General features: G+C 31.2%; 1 protein-coding gene across 2 annotated transcripts in view; it reads right to left on the minus strand.

The window, feature by feature from the left end:
* Positions 1 to 524: 524 nt before the first annotated feature.
* Positions 525 to 20,530, minus strand: part of unc-13-4A (BAI1 associated protein 3) — a 758,033-nt gene continuing 738,027 nt past the window's right edge. For both annotated transcript variants that reach the window (XM_069831997.1, XM_069831998.1), the window contains one exon: positions 525 to 20,516. In XM_069831997.1, coding sequence (XP_069688098.1) covers positions 20,422 to 20,516 — 95 coding nt within the window. In that variant the 3' untranslated portion in view covers positions 525 to 20,421. The remainder of the gene's footprint in view (positions 20,517 to 20,530) is intronic.

A 20,530-nucleotide genomic window follows, 5' to 3' on the forward strand; every position in this document is an offset into this window, starting at 1 on the left:
AAGTTTCACAACCATACAGAAGAACCGGTAATATAACTGTTTTATAAATTCTAACTTTCAGATTTTTGGACAGCAGACTGGATGATAAGAGCTTCTCAACCGAATAAAAACAGGCATTTCCCATATTTATTCTGCGTTTAATTTCCTCCCGAGTGTCATTTATATTTGTTACTGTTGCTCCAAGATATTTGAATTTTTCCACCTCTTCGAAGGATAAATATCCAATTTTTATAGTTCCATTTCGTACAATATTCTGGTCTGTTAATAATAATAAAAAAAAAGTGGAAAGGGGTCGTAGGTGGAGCTTAGCATTCGCTGTTTTACGATTTGCCAAAAACCCACTTCTTGCACATACCTTTTTATTGCACAGCACCCCTCAATTCCATATCACAAGTAAAAAAAAAACTGAATATGCATTTGCGTATAAATCTAATGTCCAACGATAGATAACCCTGTTCTTTAAAATTGCTGCAAATGCAGAGATTTCTAAATAGGATCAGTAATTCAAAAATTAAATTAAAGTGTTGATATTTGTGTATGTTTTTATTATATACAGTATTGACTGATATACGGTATCCTTGCTCATACATATTTAGGTCACAGAAACAGTTCAGAATGAAAGTACAATATAGTTATTGAGAAAGAATAAATATTATTCATACAGAAGTTCTTTGTACAAAAGAGAAGCTTTTTTTGATTCTTGTAAAAAGAAGATACCTTTTTTTCCTTTTCTCATGTTATGGAAAAAATAGTTTTAACAATCGTGAATATGCTGCAGCTTGTAGGCACAGATCCTACATTAAATACAACTGCAATTATGAGACTAAATCTGCAAGTTTTACATGTTCATGTACAAGGGTTGCCAGTCATGAAATCATATACGGTGCACTGAGGCTGAATAGAGACGAAAATTGCAAAATTTATATTTATTGTGTTCTTCCCATGAATACTTTTATTTTCTATTAAAATTTCTAGTTAACACTTATTAAGTTACTGACAGATTATTTCAGAAAATAACACAATCATATAATTTTTGTTTTCATATCCGTTCACTCTCAAATGTATAATTACTCCATTTTACAGTAGAGAATATATTACATAAACTTGAACTAACATAAATTAAATAATTGATTAAATGGCGATCTTACTCGTGTTAATTGTGTAAGCATGTGCGGCTTACAGCTGTTTCGGTGCTTCTTCACACCATCCTCAGACCCTACTAGATCTCGGCGTTATCTCGAACTTCGCTGCCTCTTGTGTGGGTGCGTTCGATTGTTGAAAAGTGTTGAAATGTGGTGTCAAATAGTGTGTGTGTTCTGAAATTGATCTGTGTGTTGAGAATTTGACCAGAGTGTGTTTTGGTATGTCTGTATATTTCATATTGTTCTAGTGTGTTGAGTTTTTGGGTTGTATGTGTAGGATTTCCATGTCTGTATTTATGTTATTGTATGTGTGGTTAGCATTAGTTATGTGTTAGGCATATGTAGATGTATTGTGTCCTCTGATTATTGTTTTAATGTGTTCTTTGTATCGAGTTTGGAATGATCTGCCTGTGTGTCCAATGTAGAAACTGTCGCAACTATTGCATGTGAGTTTGTATACGCCTGTGCGGTTGTATTTATTTGTTTGTGTCTTTTGTGTGTTGAGGTGTGTGTTCCTACACATACAACCCAAGAACCAAAAACTCAACACACTAGAACAATATGAAATATACAGACACACTAAAACACACCCTGATCAAATTCCCAACACGCAGATCAATTTCAGAACACACACTGACTCCACTTTTCAACACCTTTCAACAATCAAACGCACCCACACAACAGGCAGAGAAGTTCGAGATGACGCAGGGATCTAGTAGGCTCTGAGGATGGTGTGATGAAGCACCGAAACAACTGTAAGCTGCACAGACTTACATAATTAACACGAGTAAGTCCACTAGTTAATCAATTACTTATATTCAAGTGTTAAAAGTAGTGTACGCAAGATTCAAAATGGATTATAGCTGGAAATTTTATCAGTTTACATATGTATCATATATTTTCATTACTTGGTCTGGAGTATATGATTTTCTGACAGTAGTGCATGTTTTCTTAAAGACGGCTTCTTTTATGAAATGAAAAGGACTAAAAATGGGTAGCACATTAAATGTGTTATTTCATTACAAACAGTAAGGTTTATTAAAAATTTAATTTTTGTAGTGAATATTGAACAAACATGCTGTGCCAAATATCATAAAAGTTTAATCAAATGTGGAATTTGTTCAGAAAGTTTAGGTACATGAAGTAACAGAAAGTGTTTGTTTAAATTACACTTGGTGGGACTAAAGTATAGCATTACAGAGCAGCACAGATGCTGTGTGAATATGCTTACGTAAAGTAAGTTTCTTACATTTAACATGAATCAGACTGACACCTTGATTGTTAGGTGTGAACTACAGATAAGTGCACGTGATCAATTCTGTTGTGCATTAGGCAGATATGAAAGGTTTAATTCGTGTATAAATATTTGCAAAAATAGCAGATGTTTAGTTGTGGATTAGTGCTCACAGAAGATGCCATAAATGTGCTTAAAGTAAAAAAAAAAAAAAGTTATTTTATTCCCTAAGAATGTCACTTACAGCTAAAATTTGCTTTCATAAAAATGAACTAAATACTTTGTACGATACTTCGACAATGAACATAATTTCATACAAAACTAGTGCAGAGCTGAAATCTATATATATAATTTGAAATGGTAATGGAAATTATGGGAAAACGGCTGAATGGATTTTAATAAATGACCCCTCATTTTGAAGCCTGGAACTCAAAGTTTTTTTTTTTTTTTCAGTGAAATGTCAATTTTTCAACATAATTTTCCTATTTTCCAAAATCCATCTGTCGTCAGTTTTGAGAACTAGATAATTGCATTTCAGAACAAAACAAAACACACACTACAGTAAACAATATTACACGAAGACCATGATCTGCAAGAATGCTGACATATTTAGAGCTCAAATTAAATTGGTTATTAAAAACTTAACTCACTAAAAATAATTTACAGGTTCGATTCTGTGGTGTGTAATTTTCTGAGTACAGCTGTGTATTGGATATTAAAAACTACAAAACTTGAGGTGGTTTGATGACATTATTACCATTAGAAATGAAATATTATTGTAGTTAATGCCATGATGTGACTATTTTTCATTAATTATACATATTAATGCTATATTGATGATATGAAAGTGAAACGTTTTGGGGTTATATAAGTAGATGTAGAGAATAACTTAAATTAGATTTTGATTTCTATATTTTACTGAGTGGCGGCTATATAGTATATGTTACTGAAAGCTATAAAACTTACGTAAGATAATAATATTATTAAAAATGAAATATTTTTATAATTATTAATCAAGTGGGGTTGGGTCTTTTTCATATATTTAATGGCGGTGTGGTGTAGATATTTATATGCGTGGTTCTCTTCAGTATTGGCTCGAGAGAAAGTATCTTTCATTATTATGGAAGCAAGTAACTTTCAGAATGTCCGGTATTCTTCATTGAAAATAAATCTGAAAAATGTTTATTTGAACGTCTAATGAACTTAGTTTGCAGCATTTGCTGCACAAGCCACTAGTATTACTAGACATCTGTTTATAAATCAGTAGAGATGAGGTAATAAGATGGTTTTCTAATGCCACACGAATAAATTCCATACTATCAGACTGGTCTTCAACAGAAGAACAGCTCACTTCCTTGAAGAAGTAATTGACATTTTAATAATAATAATAATAATAATAATAATAATAATAATAATAATAATAATAATAATAATAATAATAATTTGTCAGAAACCAGTGTACAAGGCCTGGATATGACATTGTCAGGTTTGATAATATACACACGCACACAAACACACACACATGCATTAACAAATAAACTTAGCACAAATAAATATAGACAAAAGGAGAGAGAGAAAAAAAATCTCATCCGGCCTTAATTAAGGATGACCACGAGGATCCGGAAATTAATAGCAAAGAAATATAATCAATTAAATATGAATATTGTTATAAAAATAAAATGTAATAATTAAGCACCATTGATTATCAATTATAAAATAAAAACTTAGAAGATGACTATAAAATTATACTGATAAATAAAAGATTTTATGTAAAATTAGCATATCCTTAATTAAGGCCTTCTGAGTGGTATAAATGAAATTGTATAATCTGCAGGGAATCTTTGAGAATTTGAGAGATGATTTTTTGAATTTCAAAAGATGATATTGATAATTGTTTTAAAAAATGATATGTAAATTTTGATAAAGAACTCCAAGCACCAAAAAATAAACCTAAAATAAATAATAAATAAAAATAAATAAATAATAAAATAATAATAAATAATAACAAATAATTGTAAGCAAATAAACATACACTGAGAAATAAACAAGGTATGATGTTAGGTTATGTTAACACATTTATATAAGGACAAAAAAGGAATAATTAAAATACAAAGAGAAAAATTAAAATATAAAGAAAGGGTTACTGTACATTTCTAAAATACAATATTTACCTCACAGTCCGTGAAGTCATTCACGGAATAGACAGGTCTGTTCAGCAATCATCTATGTATGCAGAACTTAACCTATTTATTGGTACAGTATCTTTCTCGTCTCCAATGGTAGCTTATTAAATACATTTTTGCCATTAAAAAAGCAAGCATTTGAATCACGCTCAATCTGCACCTTGTGTAATCTAATTTATCTTTATTTCTAGTGTTAAAGGAATGTATACCTGATCTATGTTGGATCTAAGGAAGATCAAGGTTCTGTAAATGAATACATAGATTGTAAATTGACATTACCTTTAACTTTGGAAACAGTGGCCTACATGATTCCTTGGTATTTTTATTGAATGTTACCCTCAGTGCTCTTTTTTTTGTAGTAATAAGATCTATTGACTCCTGTTGCACTTCCCCATATATGAATTCCATAGTTAATGTGAGATTCAAACAGTGCAAAATATACCTGTCTGGGAGTTTTTTGTTGAGACCAATGCCCTTAACTTCCTAAAAATGAGAATTACCCTTGACAATTTACTACATATACTTTCTATGTGTTTGTGCCATCCTTATTATAATTACCGTATGACATTAAAATTGCTGTTACATCATTACAAATATCAGTAATATTAACAAACCTTCTCTTTGTAGGAAATTATTTCATCCTAGCACGTCCCAAGTTTTAATATTTTCATAGGTACAGGAAGATGTATGTTTCCATTAGCAAAAGCAGAATCTACCGGTAATACATTAGTTTCAAGTAAAGCAGGGTGCAAACAAACAATTTTAAGTTTATCAGTAAGAATAAATTATGTACTCACATACAAAGTAAGAGATGTAGTCTTCTGCTAGAAACATTAATCTAATTCATTGTTCAATTTCTTCTGAACTTAATAGAACTACTGGAATGATATGCCGATGTTAGTAACAAACAAAAATTATTAGTACGATATTGGTAAAATAATTAAGTATGTCTATAGGATAAATTTAGCATATCTGTGCATAAGAAAAGGAAAATAAATCGTGTAACTTTCCTTCTGTGAGCACTCTTCAATCCTATTATATTTTCTAAAAATTAAATAAACTTGAATATTTCATTCTTGTATGCTCTTCTTATCCTGAAGAAAAAATTGGAAACAAAATGCACTATTTAAGGTTGCCAATTGCACTGCAGTAAGAATTTAAGTAATAATATTCAAACAGTAAATTTTCGTTACCTCAAATTTGAAGCAGACTTAGTTCTTTCCATTAGTACAATATATCACTCCTGCAGCTCATAAAGGTACGAATCTGTTCTGGAAGAAGGTAACACTCTAAAAGTAAAAATTACAAATAATGTTAAATAAAAAAAAATAAATAAATAAAGCTTATACTTAAAATAGAAACTTTCATTTCGAGGGAAGGATGTGGAAAGTAACTTTGAAACTGAACAACCGGAAGTCCTTCTTTTCCCAAAGGTTTGAAATAACAAATGAAGAGACAAGCAATCAGAACCATAAATGAAAGTCTTCAAGCCAGACATGACAATCGCACAATTTCACAAAAATTAAGTTTCTTATTTTAATCACACTTTCTTGTAGAGATGAGCTTAAACGATATTTTCAAGTATCTGTGACAACTGTGACAATTTAATATCTGTGACTTTTATCGGTGATTTTGTCATGCCGATATTTTATATTGATAAGTAAGCACAATATGCATGAATTACACCAATATTTTGTCACACCGATAAAAATTAACAGGAAATATTAAAGAGCAATGAAATGTGAATACGATTTCTCTATACACACCACACATCAGTGATTTATATGGAAAAATGCAACAAATAAATTATGTACATGTACCTAACTAAACAGTAACATGTCGAAAGTTATCCTCATGTACCAAGAGGTTATATTGTAGATAGTGAATCATTTGTTAATTTTTAAATGTAGTTGGGCATGGAGAAATTGAAGTTATGTGATTATTCTAATCATTTTAAAAATTGATCCTTTTTATTGTATATATAATGGATAAATTATTTTAAGTCGTGCATTAACATTATAATATTGAGTCATAGAATAAAAATTAACGAAACATACTGTAAGTATTCGGAAAAATATTGGAAAATAATTACAAAACAAAACAGTTGATCAGACAGGATTTTACATAAGATAAAGTACTGGTAACCAATGGTGTTATTATTATTTAAATCGTACCGCCAGATTGCTGTTATTGTATCATGCGCACGCGCAAACTCACGACCTAGAGGAGAAAATATCAGTCACAGAGTACTGAATACGGAGCAGATTTCGATAGCGATATTTTGTCACAGATATTTCGCGTCATCAGTCACAGGTTTATCTGTGACAAAATATCGGTTTGTGAAATATCGGCCATCTCTACCTTCTTGTCTTCATTTACGTTGTAAATAACTGTTTCCTTAACTGTTGAAGGTTGCAATATTATGAGATTAAGTTTGGCAGTATATGGATTTTATCATTTGCAGTTGAACTTAAATTTTCAATATCTCCGAAACTATTTCATCTAGATAGTCATGTCTGCTGTGAAAGTTTTCAAACATTCAGTTATATATGTAAATAATCTCAACAGAACTTAATCACACTTTCATATAATTAATTATACAGATGTTGCATGAGAAATTGTAAAACAATATCTACATAACCTACAATTTAGCAATTTTAATAAGGCTTATAGATTTTTATGACTAAGTTACAGGCTAAGGTAAGAAATTTTCACGAAGGGTAAGGTGTCTAACGCTGAAAATTGAAGTAGCTATGTATGTTTATTCCCTTATACAAGTATGAACTTTATCCTCAGTCAAAATTCTCAGAATGGAAGGCCACAAAACTGATAGATGAGTTATCAATGGAGACTCACAAGCAGCAAGTCCAACCAGATGTGTATAAAAGTAACATTATATAAAATCTATTTAAGTTAGAAGTAGATAAGCCTAGGACCTTCAAGATCAATAAGACATTTAGTTCTTGTGTCACGGGCTCATGTGAGTTAGTAGTTACAGACAATATCTATACTAATATATTGGCAACCCTAAATATTGTGAAAGTAGGTACAGTGTAATACTATTTTCTGCAGAAAGGAAGATATCTGGTATAAAGGACAGAACAAGTTTTTACATTTTACAACATTATACATTATTCCACAGTATTATTACAATACACTTAGTGAGAAATATATCACACATGTCGCCATTTCTTCACTTAACATGACTTATCAATGTTCTAATACTTACTTTTGTAAAAAAGTTACTTTAAATTACTTCCTTTGTTGGTAAAGTCTACATTACTTTCAATTTAATTGACTACTAATACAGTAAGTTTCGAACAGGGGAAATTTATAGTATAAGTAAATAAATTATTTTACAAAAATTAATATCTTAAATAGGATTTTGATCCCATTAATACATTCGTGCATGATAAATACTTCCTTGTCCGTTTTTTTTACACTTTAATGTTATTTATCAAACTATAATGAAGTTCCATATATTACTTTATCTTAGAAGAAGGTACCACAGCCCTATTTTGTATCCAACAGCTTACACTGCATTAACACAGTCTTGTATATACAGTCGCGAAGCTCAATACGTAGTAAATATGCAAACATTACGTTGTTGCTCACCACTAGGATCGCTAATATCGCCTCATTACAGGCAATGCAAAATAGTACCGTCACAGTCTATTGTTTCTAGCACCCTCAAAACTCAAGCTTCGTGACTGTATATAGTAGACTGTGGCATTACCATACTGTACCATAGTTGTGTAAGTAAACTTGTATTCCCCCTTGTCTCTCGTTATTGACGAGATGTAATTTCCAATACATAATTAGATCAATTTATTTAGACTTTACTTTTTATCGTATTAAACTTTATATTGAGGCTTGAATAATGGGAAGTATAAAACTTTAGGACTTGAACTATTCCTTCAGAAATTTCCCACAACATTGATATATTTCCTTTACGGATCTAGTATTTACCCGCATTGAACTTGTCCGTTGAATGGAAACTAGAGTGTATTAGTCAAGATAAAAAGTAGGGTAACATTGTCTCAACCATTATTATCTATGCATTGCATTATACCTTCATAATATGGGAACTTTCTTCCATGTGCTGCATTAAATTATGTAGTTATTCCCCATGTGATTCTGACATAGGGTTTTATCCACTGCAGGCGAATATTACTTTCTTAAAAAAAATTTACCGCATTCATAATTGTTTGTAATCTTATAACACTGTAAAGATCGTAATGTGGTCAATTCTTATAGCTTTGGTACCTTTTCATAATATCAAAAATAGGATATTCAAAGATAAACCACACATGTTGGGCCAATTATACAGTATTCATAGACTTGATAAGAAACGTAAAAAAAATATATATTACAGTTATATGAACACTAATAAATATAATATAATTATTAAAAAATTAGTAAAAGTCAGACATGTTTCGGAGATGCTTCTCCATCCTCAGTGACTTTACCACGACTGCAAAAGGAAAAGAAATGTAATTAATCTCATGTATAATTATATTTAAAAAAATAATGACAAATAGAAAATGTGAAATGTCTGAATAGTAATATTAAAGCCTTTCAATAGCTGGAAAAGTTAAAAAATACTAATTTATAAACAGTATGTCTTCTATATATGCATATGAAAAAGAGAATATAAAAAGTATGATAAAGTTAAAAAATGTGAAAGTAAAACTGACAATTTAAAATAATTAACATCTTATCACAGTCTAGTATATACAGTCGCGAAGCTCAATACGTAGTAAATATGCAAACATTAGGTAGTTGCTCACCACTAGGATCGCTAATATCGCCTCATTACAGACAATGCAAAATAGTACCATCACAGTCTATTGTTTCTAGCACCCTCAAAACTCAAGCTTCGTGACTGTATATAGTAGACTGTGATCTTATGATGTATGTACATCTATACTAATAATAAATTTTTATTTGGGTTATTTTACGACGCTGTATCAACATCTAGGTTATTTAGCGTCTGAATGAAATGAAGGTGATAATGCCGGTGAAATGAGTCCGGGGTCCAGCACCGAAAGTTATCCAGCATTTACTCATATTGGGTTGAGGGAAAACCCCGGAAAAAACCTCAACCAGGTAACTTGCCCCGAGCGGGATTCGAACCCGGGCCACCTGGTTTCACGGCCAGTCGCGCTGACCGTTACTCCACAGGTGTGGACACTAATAATAATAATAAATCTGTAGCCGAAATTTTTCTGGTAATTTTCGATTTTCCAAAAATAATTAGTCCTAATATATATAATTAACCACCCTGAAACCGAAAATCGCTTTTTTGAAATTTTTGTTTGTATGTCTGTCTGTCTATCTGGATGTTTCTTACCTTTTCACGCGATAGTGGCTGAAACGATTTATATGAAAATTGGAATATAAATTAAGTTCGCTGTAACTTAGATTTTAGGCTATATAACATTCAAAATACGTTATTTAAAAGGGAGGTTATAAGGGGGCCTGAATTAAATAAATCGAAATATCTCGCGCTTATTATTGATTTTTGAGATATATGTTACATAACAAAAGTTTCTTTAAAAATGATTTCCGATAAGTTTTATCCCTTGCAAAAGTTTGATAGGACTGATATTTAATGAGATAAATGAGTTTTAAAATTAAAATACATCTAAGGCGATGTAATGAAATGAAAATAAATGACTACGTCTATAAGGGGCCTTGGACAACAACAATCGAAAGCTATGGAACATAGCCTACAGAGAATGTTTCTGTGTTTGTATGAAGTAATATCGGATGCTAAATTAACCGATTTGTATAATTAATTATTATTTCACCATTGTAAAGTGTATTTCCTCTAGATGGACATAATGCTATAATGTTATTACAGTAACTTCTGATGCTCTCTGGACCAAAATGACCGCATTTTAATTATTTAAATACAATTTAAATTAAGTAACATATTAAACGATTTATCCTTCTATCAAACACGAATGTTCCCTGGATCAAATGTCCTATTTTAATTATGTAATTACTTTATATTTATTTCTAACAGGTGCAGCGGAGCGCACGGGTACGGCTAGTTCTTATAATAAAAAGTTTCTTTCATTCATTTTTTTGTATTTCCATTTTTAAATATGATCTATGTAAACTTTTTATTATAAGAATGTACATACATCATAAGATGTTAATTGTTTTAAATTGTCAGTTTTACTTTCACATTTTTTAACTCTATCATACTGTTTATATTCTCTTTTTCAGAAGACATTGTGGTTATAAATTAGTATTTAACTTTTCCAGCTATTGAAAGGCTTAAATATTACTATTCAGACATCTTACATTTTCTATTTGTCATTATTTTTTTAAATATAATTATACATGAGATTAATTACATTTCTTTTCCTTTTGCAGTCGTGGTAAAGTCACTGAGGATGGAGAAGCATCTCCGAAACATGTCTGACTTTTACTAATTTTTTAATAATTATATTACATTTCTTAGTGTTCATATAACTGTAATATATAATTTTTTACGTTTCTTATCAAAAATAGGACTTTTTATTATTAGTGTTAGAAGTACAGATAGGTGTTTCCATTCAGTTCCACTCTCCAAATCATATTTAGATATTCACAAAAATTCAAGGACATTAACAAGGATGTTAATGGAAAATTATGTGTTGGAGTAGACAACAACAAACATTATTAGTCATGATCAAAATATTTTACGAAACATCTATTCCATTATACGGATTATAACCGAATTAACTTTATTTTCTTCTTCTTCTTCTTTTCCTTTCACAAAAGGAAGATTTTTCCATGTGAAGATATTTACATGCGCACCTATGTACAGAAATACAATAAACTTTTTTATACCAAATTAGTAAAATATATAGCCTACTTCTCAATATCTTTTTAGAAATGTTAACACAGCACTTTCATACAATTGAAAGGAAACAGCTTCTAGTCATTTTTCAATATCATGAACACTTCTTTTATACCTGGTTTATTAAAAAAAAATTATTGTATTTTGTAAATGAAGTTGTACCATTTAATTGTAACATAAAGTTTCCAGATTACTAATAATAACATAGTATGCAATTAATTTTTCGACCATACTGATACTTTTCATGTAAAATTCCAGGGCACTTGGTTATACTTTTATAACATGATGCTTTCATAAAAAAATACGACTGTAATAAAATCACAGTTTAGTATATACAGTCACGAAGCTTAATACTTACTAAATATGCAAACATAGACAGTTGAAATATGCATCCATTGATAGTTGCTCACCACCAGGATCGCTACTATCACCTCATCACAGACTCTTTCCCTAGCAGACCTAAAATGTATTGTACTCTCGATATCGTGTTCTTTTGAAAAAATTAACACCTTCCTTCCACTATTGAAATATGAAATACCGGTACATAAGGTTTATATATTATTTTCATAAAATGTATATTATATTCTATAAACCCACCTTTCTGGATCTTTCGGAAGAAGGATAACTCTAACCTATTTTTCTTACAATTTATAGGTACTACAAACGTCTCCTTGTCCCAACATATTATTCAAATTATTGTATTTTAGCCATTTACATTTATTACAACCGATAACGAACATTTCACAGTTTACATAGCTTTTCACAAAAATGCTAAATACGGCACAGTCAATGCTTTTTCGATCTAGACCAGGCCGTAAAGTTTGTTCGGGTTTTCTATTTCAGTGTATAGAGCTCAGTGAAATATTATATTATAACTTTATTGCGTACCATTGCTAAGCTTTATTTAGTGTAATGTGTCCATACAGTAAGTTCCGTTTACTTCTTGTTGCAGAAATAATTACAAAACTGTGTTATTTTAATGTGAAGAGAATTTTACATGTTAACGTAATCTGTTCACATCAACATTTCAAGTTTAGAATGGAAGCTATTTTGAAGTTTAATAAAAAGGAATTTATATTGTGATTTCAATTTAGCACATCTACCTTCCTTAATTTTAGACAAAACATTTACCATACCACTCCTATGAAATTAGTGTACGTACAATTGTGTTACTTCGTCTCTTAAGTAGTAGATAAATACAATAATTCAGTGCTCAGTTGTAGTATTAAAATACAGACAAATTGAATGTCCGGGGTATCATACATGACATTATGCTTAATTATAATGTATGATTGCGAATTTTGGAATATAAGTTAAATATAGTAAACATAACCTATAATTTTCATATGAATGGCAAGGCATTGGAGATCACTAAATTTAGACAGAAAGGGGCAACTGGTACAGTAAACATAACCTATAATTTCAACATATCTAAATATCCGTGCGGTGCAACTGAAAGTTATTGAATCGTGCATAAATGAATGTACAAGAATTTCGCAATATTTAATCGAAATAAAGGCAGGTATTACACATACGAACAACGTAATTTTCACACCATAAATAATATTACATCTTAACTCGCAAGTGAATTATGTCTGAAGTGTCTCATAATCATTGTTTTAAATTTTATTAATGGAATTACACTACATTTTAGAGAAACATATGTTACTGTTTATGCATTCCAACTAATTTATATGGTTAAAACGCCGCCCTTCGTGATCGGGTTAAGCAAGTTACATGGTCTGCCTTACGGCCTGTATTAGATCACGATGGCTGTGGCACAGTCTATTGTTCCTAGTACTCACAGCACTCCAAGCGGCTAGCAACTATCGCGAGATTTGCAAAAAATCATCCCAAGCTTCGTGACTGTATATAGTAGACTGTGATAAAATGTTACTTTACAAGAACACTATTGTAATATCTCAAGTATATACAATTCCATTCCTTGTAACTTTCAGTCAGATTCCTGATACAGAATCAAAGCTAACAGACATAAACTCGTAACAAGATTCTGAATATGTATTTTATCACGGAACTTAAATCACTTCATTTCAATATAATTCAAACAAACGAAGCTCGTACTGGTATTTGGGAAACTTCAAAGCAAAAATCGTAATATTTATTTCCTAACGAGTGTTTAGTTCCCAACTATCTATTCATTTGTTGATTGTTTTTTTAATTGGTTATTTTACGATGCTTTATCAATTGCTGTGTTATCTAGTATCTGAAGGAGATGAAGGTGATAATGAGTCCGGAGTCCAGTGCCAGAAGTTACCCAGCATTTGCTCTTAACGAGTTGAGGGAAAACTCAGGGAAAAACCTCAACCAAGTCACTTGTTCAAACTAAGATTTGAACCCGGACCTGATCGTTTCACCATTATTCCACATTGATTATTTTATAAGCACACTTTACATTTTCAAAAGAGTATTTTCGACTATGTATTTACTGTGTTTCTCTTGCACTTATTCTTAGTATAAACCAAATGGATTTTTAATGAAATGTAATAATGGTAATTTCACAAATCATAATGTAAGTCAGACAATATTGCCAACAATTTTGTGTGAGAGGCGAAATAAATTTCCTTTTCCTTCACAAATAGATGCTCAATTCTTTAAATTTACAGTATAACTGTGTGATAATACTAATTGTTTCAATATGGAAATTAGTTCATAAAATATTTTAATCATATGAATTGCAAATTCAGTGAGGAAATGGGAGGTAAACACTTCCTACAATTTCTAGAACTGTCAGGACAAAGCTCTTAACTAAAGAATTTTTTGTATATTTTAACAAGCCAGCAGTAGCTTATTGTGAGATACAGTTACTGGAAACATGAAAATTAAAAAAATAGATATATTATCTTGTACAGTGACAATTAAATATTAATGTCGATACCAACAAATTCTGATATTAGTGACATCTAAACTCGTGCTCCTCACTTACAAATACATTTTAGTAATTATTTATTCAATCATTTCTTGTCATTGTTATGAGACTCTCATTTGTCATTTATACTTTCAACTGTCTATTGTACAATATGCTCTGTCTCTGTGGCAGACTGTTAATACAGGAAGCTGTTATCGTTTAGATAAATAAAAAAAAAAATGAATCAACGCAATAAATTATAAAGGGTGCGGCAAAACATCCTCCCTGATTTAAAGTTTAAATAAAAAACAGATGGATCAAAATAAGGAAACTTTATTAATATGAATGGTATCTTAACAGTGGGAATTTTTCATTTTTTGAATAACATGTCTCTCAAGTAGTGTCCTTCACTATCAATGCATTGTTGAATGCGACTTCGGAAATTCTGAATCCCTCTAACTAGCATTTCTTGAGGAATGAGACCAATTTCTTCGTGTATTGCATTTCTTAGGTATGGCAAAGTCCTCGGCCGATGTTTGAACACCTCAGCCTTAAGATGCCCCCATAGAAAAAAAATCGCATGGTGCAAAGTCTGGTGATCGTGCTGGCCAGGGGACGTCACCACGTAATGAAATTAAGCGTCCGGGAAACATCTGACCAGCGATAACGGAATTACCACTTACCAGAAACGATACCACAGCGTAAGCACGTTCTTCACCCGTCCACAGCATAGTTGGAATTCGTTACAGATTACAATTTGCAATAATTGAATGTCAATTCCGTGTATTCAATGTCCTATTCAATTCTTGTTGTTTTGCGCATGTCATTTGATATCGCTATGGCAACGCATGTAAACCTAAATTTCCCACTGTTTAGATACAGTTCATATTAATACAGTTTCCTTATTTTGATCCATCTGTTCTTTATTTAAACTTTAAATTAGGGAGGATGTTTTGCCGCACCCTTTATTAAACTTTCTGCTATTATGAAAATTGCTTTGTAGCCTATATGCTCTACTGTAAGTGCTTTCTCCTGCCACCTCTAGATTTGTAGCAAATTGTCATTAAACATAATCTGTTGTTCTCCTATACATATATTACAAATACAGTGAGTTAAGGTGAACGCTATGAAATACCATTACTGAATATATTAATATATTTTTCAGTTAGAGGCAAAGTTTACTTTAATAATGAGTTTTTAAATATATTTATATGTATATATAGATCAAAGAAGTTTCTTGAAAACAAACAACATTACAACAAACTTGTAAATATCTGCAGTGAAAAAAGTTACGCTGTCCAAGTAGTATTAAAGATTTCAAAGGAAGAGCTGATACAACTTATAATTGTACCCAGTTATTCTGCCATATTACTTACATACACTTCGCAAACCATATCCTGTTGAACAGGATAATTATAAAGTTTATTTTTCAAAATTTACACAATGACAACAATAAATATTGACTTCCAAAGTAGTATGGTAGTTGTTATCGAAGAAGCAAAACAGCAAAAAGCTGAAAGTAGAAACATAGACATCAAATCATCTTTTGCCCTGTTGAATATTATATTTCCACAAAATCTTCAAGAACCACTGTGATAGAAATGGAAAAATTATTAATGTAACAGTCAGCACAGATTTTGAAGTCAGCATACGGTACTAAAATTGTTGCATGCAGTCAGTTCGTGGTTTGTGCTACATATACTCTCAGCAGAACATGAGATATCACGTGATATTTTCAGCAACACTGCATGCCTCTGATTGGCTATAATGAAGAGAACGTCTGAAATGTCAAAAACTGTGCCCACTGCTTTTCAATCATTCTTATCGAATTGAAATAACAATAGCTTAACTTAAACCGAAGTTTATCTTATATCAGTTCACACATGACACACAGTGCAGCATTCTAAATTGCTTATTTTGTAATTCAGCCACGGATCAAACTTACTTATCATTCTTAGGAGGGAAAGAATATAATTGAGTTTAAATCTCTGGCTCTTGCAACAAGATATGAATTGTATGACAGTTGTCTAAAGTCGTCTCAATGGTTGTTTGTTCAGAAAAATTGCTTATGTGTGTATCAACACAAACTAAAATAATTCACGTTAGTAAATGAGGTTAAAAATTCCTCAGATTTGCATGTATGTACAAAAATTTCACCTCAGGATAATAATATCCCGATTATGTATATCTTAACTAGTCAGTGTAAAGGCAAACTTTTTTGTGTTATTTTGATGTATGTTACATTTCTAGGAACAATCCACCGATATCCAAAGTAATAAAACAATATTATTTCATTAAACAACATTTAATAACATCTATTCAAGTGTTAGTAAATACAAGATATATGGTATTTTTACTTTCATATTCAAATCTTGGTCATCCAGTTAAGAGGTTAGGTACAGCTTACAGCAGTAAAATTTTTGGAAATATTCAACACTTTTTTTCCTTCATTACTGTATCTTGTACAATAATGAAAATTGGTATGTGTAAAATACTGTCCTTCTGCTATATGAAAAAAAATATTTTTACGATATGAAAAAAAAAAATATATTTATATATATTTTTTTCAAAACTAAAAATGTTGGAAGTTCACTGTGCAGTGAAGAAGCGTTTCCCTCATAACTCATTAAGTTGCTAACTTTTTCATGTTCTCTCTATTTTATTTTATTGCTGAAAATCATGTTTACAATATCATGCTCTTTCAACTACATTCCTTAATAAATAATATATTTTTTTTTTATTTTGTGTTAGAAGAAAATACTGATATTTGATCATTTTTTTAAATGAATTTATTTTTTATCAGACAATCTATCAAAGGTAGAGAAGTGATCTTGCATCATATTGTACATATGATGTGCATAAATACACACAAAAAATTTCATCACAGAATGTTGGATAGTTTTTGAGTTAAGTGGGAAAGCTTCATCACTGGCTTAAAAATCGATAATGTGTTTAATTGGAAAAATCATATTAAAGAAATTATCCCCAAACTAAATTCAGCTTGTTTTGCTATTAGATCTATGCAAAAGATAGTAAATATCAATACCTTAAAAACAATATACTTTGCATACTTCCACTCGGTAATGAGTTTTGGAATAATATTCTGGGGAAATTCCACAGATAGTAACAGTATATTCCTATTACAAAAAAGAGTAATTAGAATAGTAGTAGGTGCCAAATCTAGGGAATCGTGTAGGACTGTTTTCAAAAAACTACAAATAATGCCCATGGCTTGTCAGTATATCTTTTCATTAATAATCTTCCTCGTATGTAATCGTGAAAACTTTGTAACTAATTCAACAGTTCATAGCATAAATACGCGTAAAAAAAAATGACTTTCATACTCCATCGGCAAGTCTATTGTGCTATCAAAAAGGAGGGCGTTATATAGCAGTAAACATTTTTAATAGCCTCCCCAGTGGCGGTTCCTCGGGGGAGGGAAGGGAGGAACGTCCTCCTCACATTTTTCTTCTTTTGAAAATATATGCCAAATAAAGTATGTCTCTTAAAATTCGAGGAAGATTCGATAATTTTTAAGTTCACAGCTATAAGAAAACCTCGGTTGATCGAGTTTTAAATGACGCGCGGTCATGTGCTGCTAGAAAACTGTGAGAAAGATGAGATTGTCTGTGTGGAGAAAGCCAATCCATTCCTCCTTTACTGCAGTTAACACACATAGACAACAGCGCGCTAGCGGCCTGAGAAAGAAGCAGAGTTTTAAAGCGAGTAAATGAACGAAGAGGGAGGAGATCCTCTTCTGAATCAGCGCATGGGCGGGAAATAGAAACCGACTGGTCGTGCAGCAAGCTCGCTACCGCTGCCATCTAACGATGTTGCATTCAACTAGATTATAACACATCATCTAGGAGGAGACACAGTAAAAACAGTTTTAACGCAAAACTATGAAAGACACCATATAAACTTTTTTTTTTTTTATAAATCAAAAATATTATTCATTGCACTTTATATAGGCTACTATTTATGGTTTTAAACTTTCAAGGATATTTGAAAGTTAAAGTCGGGTTTATATAAAACAAAGTGGAAGTAGTTTTACGTTAGTATCGCAGATCTTTTGCCCCCTGAAATTCACTTGCATTCATTGTGTACTAGACAGGGCAACAGCCAAGTTGTCAGTTTTGTACAAATATATTTGAAATTGAAAGTAGGTACTCCAAACTGCATTATTTTTAACATAAAAAATTAATCGGCCACCGGCAGCTTTGAACAATAATGGTAGTATAACTTCACAAGAACTGACATTCTTCAAAAGCATGTGGTACTGAACTTGTAAAATGTACATGTGGCATCACAGACCACGTGGGTGGGTGCAGTGTTCTCGCTTTCCTCAGATTATTTCCCATTCCCATTTCTGTAGAACGGTTCCGATTACGTGTTAGTAGCTAGTCTCTTCCAACATGTGCGATGCTGTAGTGTGCGTGAAAAATGCTGCGAGGTTGTAAATTTCCTTGTAATTGTTAATTTGTGCAATTATTCAACAATGAATGGAAGTGAAAACATAATATATTTTGGAAAATTTAGGAAACTCAGTTTACAAGAACAGATTATTGCTATACAGAAGGGAAGGCCAACCCCAACACTACCTGGTCTTACATGTATGCATGTAGGCTAATTTGTAGCATGTTTCATTCAAGAAGGTGTCATTTCGTGCTGTTAACTTCTTTCCTCCTCTTTAGAAATACGCAGGAACCGCCACTGAGTCTCCCTATCGATATAAAAAATGAAACTCAAAACATAAAATTATTTAGGGCCAAATTAAAGAAGTACCTAATTTCTCACGCCTTCTATTCTGTAGGTGAATTCATGATATACAATAACGCTTCATGAAATTGATACTAAAACTTTGTGTTGTACTAGTAGACTATATTGTAAATCTCGTCTGTATATATTTCATCTAGACTGTGACTATAAATTAAGACTTTATAATAGTATTAAGTTTTTTGACTTGTTCCATATTCTAGCTGTAAGCAATGTAATAAAATACAATGTTAATAAACACAATACAATATAGTGAACTGAATTTTGAAAAAAAAAAAAATGTAAATCACTTTTTTTAAATTGTAAAAATATTTTTTGCGTATAGCAGAAGGACAGTGTTTTACACATACTAATTTTCATCATTGTACAAGACACAGTAATGGAGGAAAAAAATGTTGAATATTTCCAGAATTTTACTGTTGTAAGCTGTACCTAACCCCTTAAAGAAAATATAAATGTAACACAAAATATCATACAATTTAAAGAAGTTTCTTTTGAAATTTTCAATGTCTGAAATTAATACCATATTCTTAAGTGATTCAATACTCCACTCCACATTGCTTACATATTACACATGTATTTTACTATTACATGTTTCCATTTCTATCACTAGCGGTACAGAAATATATTAATCACAATGAAAACGTTTTCATTTCAACAGTAAACTCAGATTGGTGATAAAGGGAGTTGTATCCACTGGCAAGACTCCTCCGCCTCTAATGCCTTTAAGTAAGATGAATTTTTATTCTGCATCAAAATATTTGCAACAAATTAGCAAGACATAGAAACAACTTTCAACTCGATAATGAGATCTACTGGATATTTTTTCTGAGTGATCTCATTTTTTTCTCAGTCAAGACATATATCAGTTTCACTCTGCCAGGATTGTGTAGCTATATTACATTAAAAGTATGCAATTAAAAATATTATAAATTTTATATACCAGATGGCATTAATATCTTCTCCTACATGCTAGATAAATATTCACTGATATCTTGACGCCAACATTTCAAATTGCAAATTGTCAAAAATTTGAAGGCAAACAACTTGAATAATTGGACTTCGAATTCAAGTTTTCATACACCCTCACAAAATGTGTAGTAATATTATTTATATGTACTCTAAATTATATTTATCTATAATCTATTCTGATGCTTGAGAAAATAATATGATTGTTTTGAAGGTAGAGATGGCTAGGCTCGACTCTCAACCGATCCCTCAGGACAGATATATATATAAATTATGTTGATTGGTATCCTACAAACCCAGATTCTTAGTGCTGAGAGTAAGGGTGAATTAGAAATTATAGAGATCTGTTGTATCTGTGGTCCACGGGGTACCAATACATATATCCAGCAACAACACTATGAGTTGCTTATCCTCAATTTTTGTTTCTTCACAAAATCTTGAGCCATCTTATCACCGGCACGTGTTTCTAAGGTTTGAAGAATTGGATGATCTGAAATAAAGAAG

The sequence above is a fragment of the Periplaneta americana genome, chromosome 7 (assembly GCF_040183065.1).
Source record: "Periplaneta americana isolate PAMFEO1 chromosome 7, P.americana_PAMFEO1_priV1, whole genome shotgun sequence".
In the NCBI taxonomy this organism is placed as follows: domain Eukaryota; kingdom Metazoa; phylum Arthropoda; class Insecta; order Blattodea; family Blattidae; genus Periplaneta; species Periplaneta americana.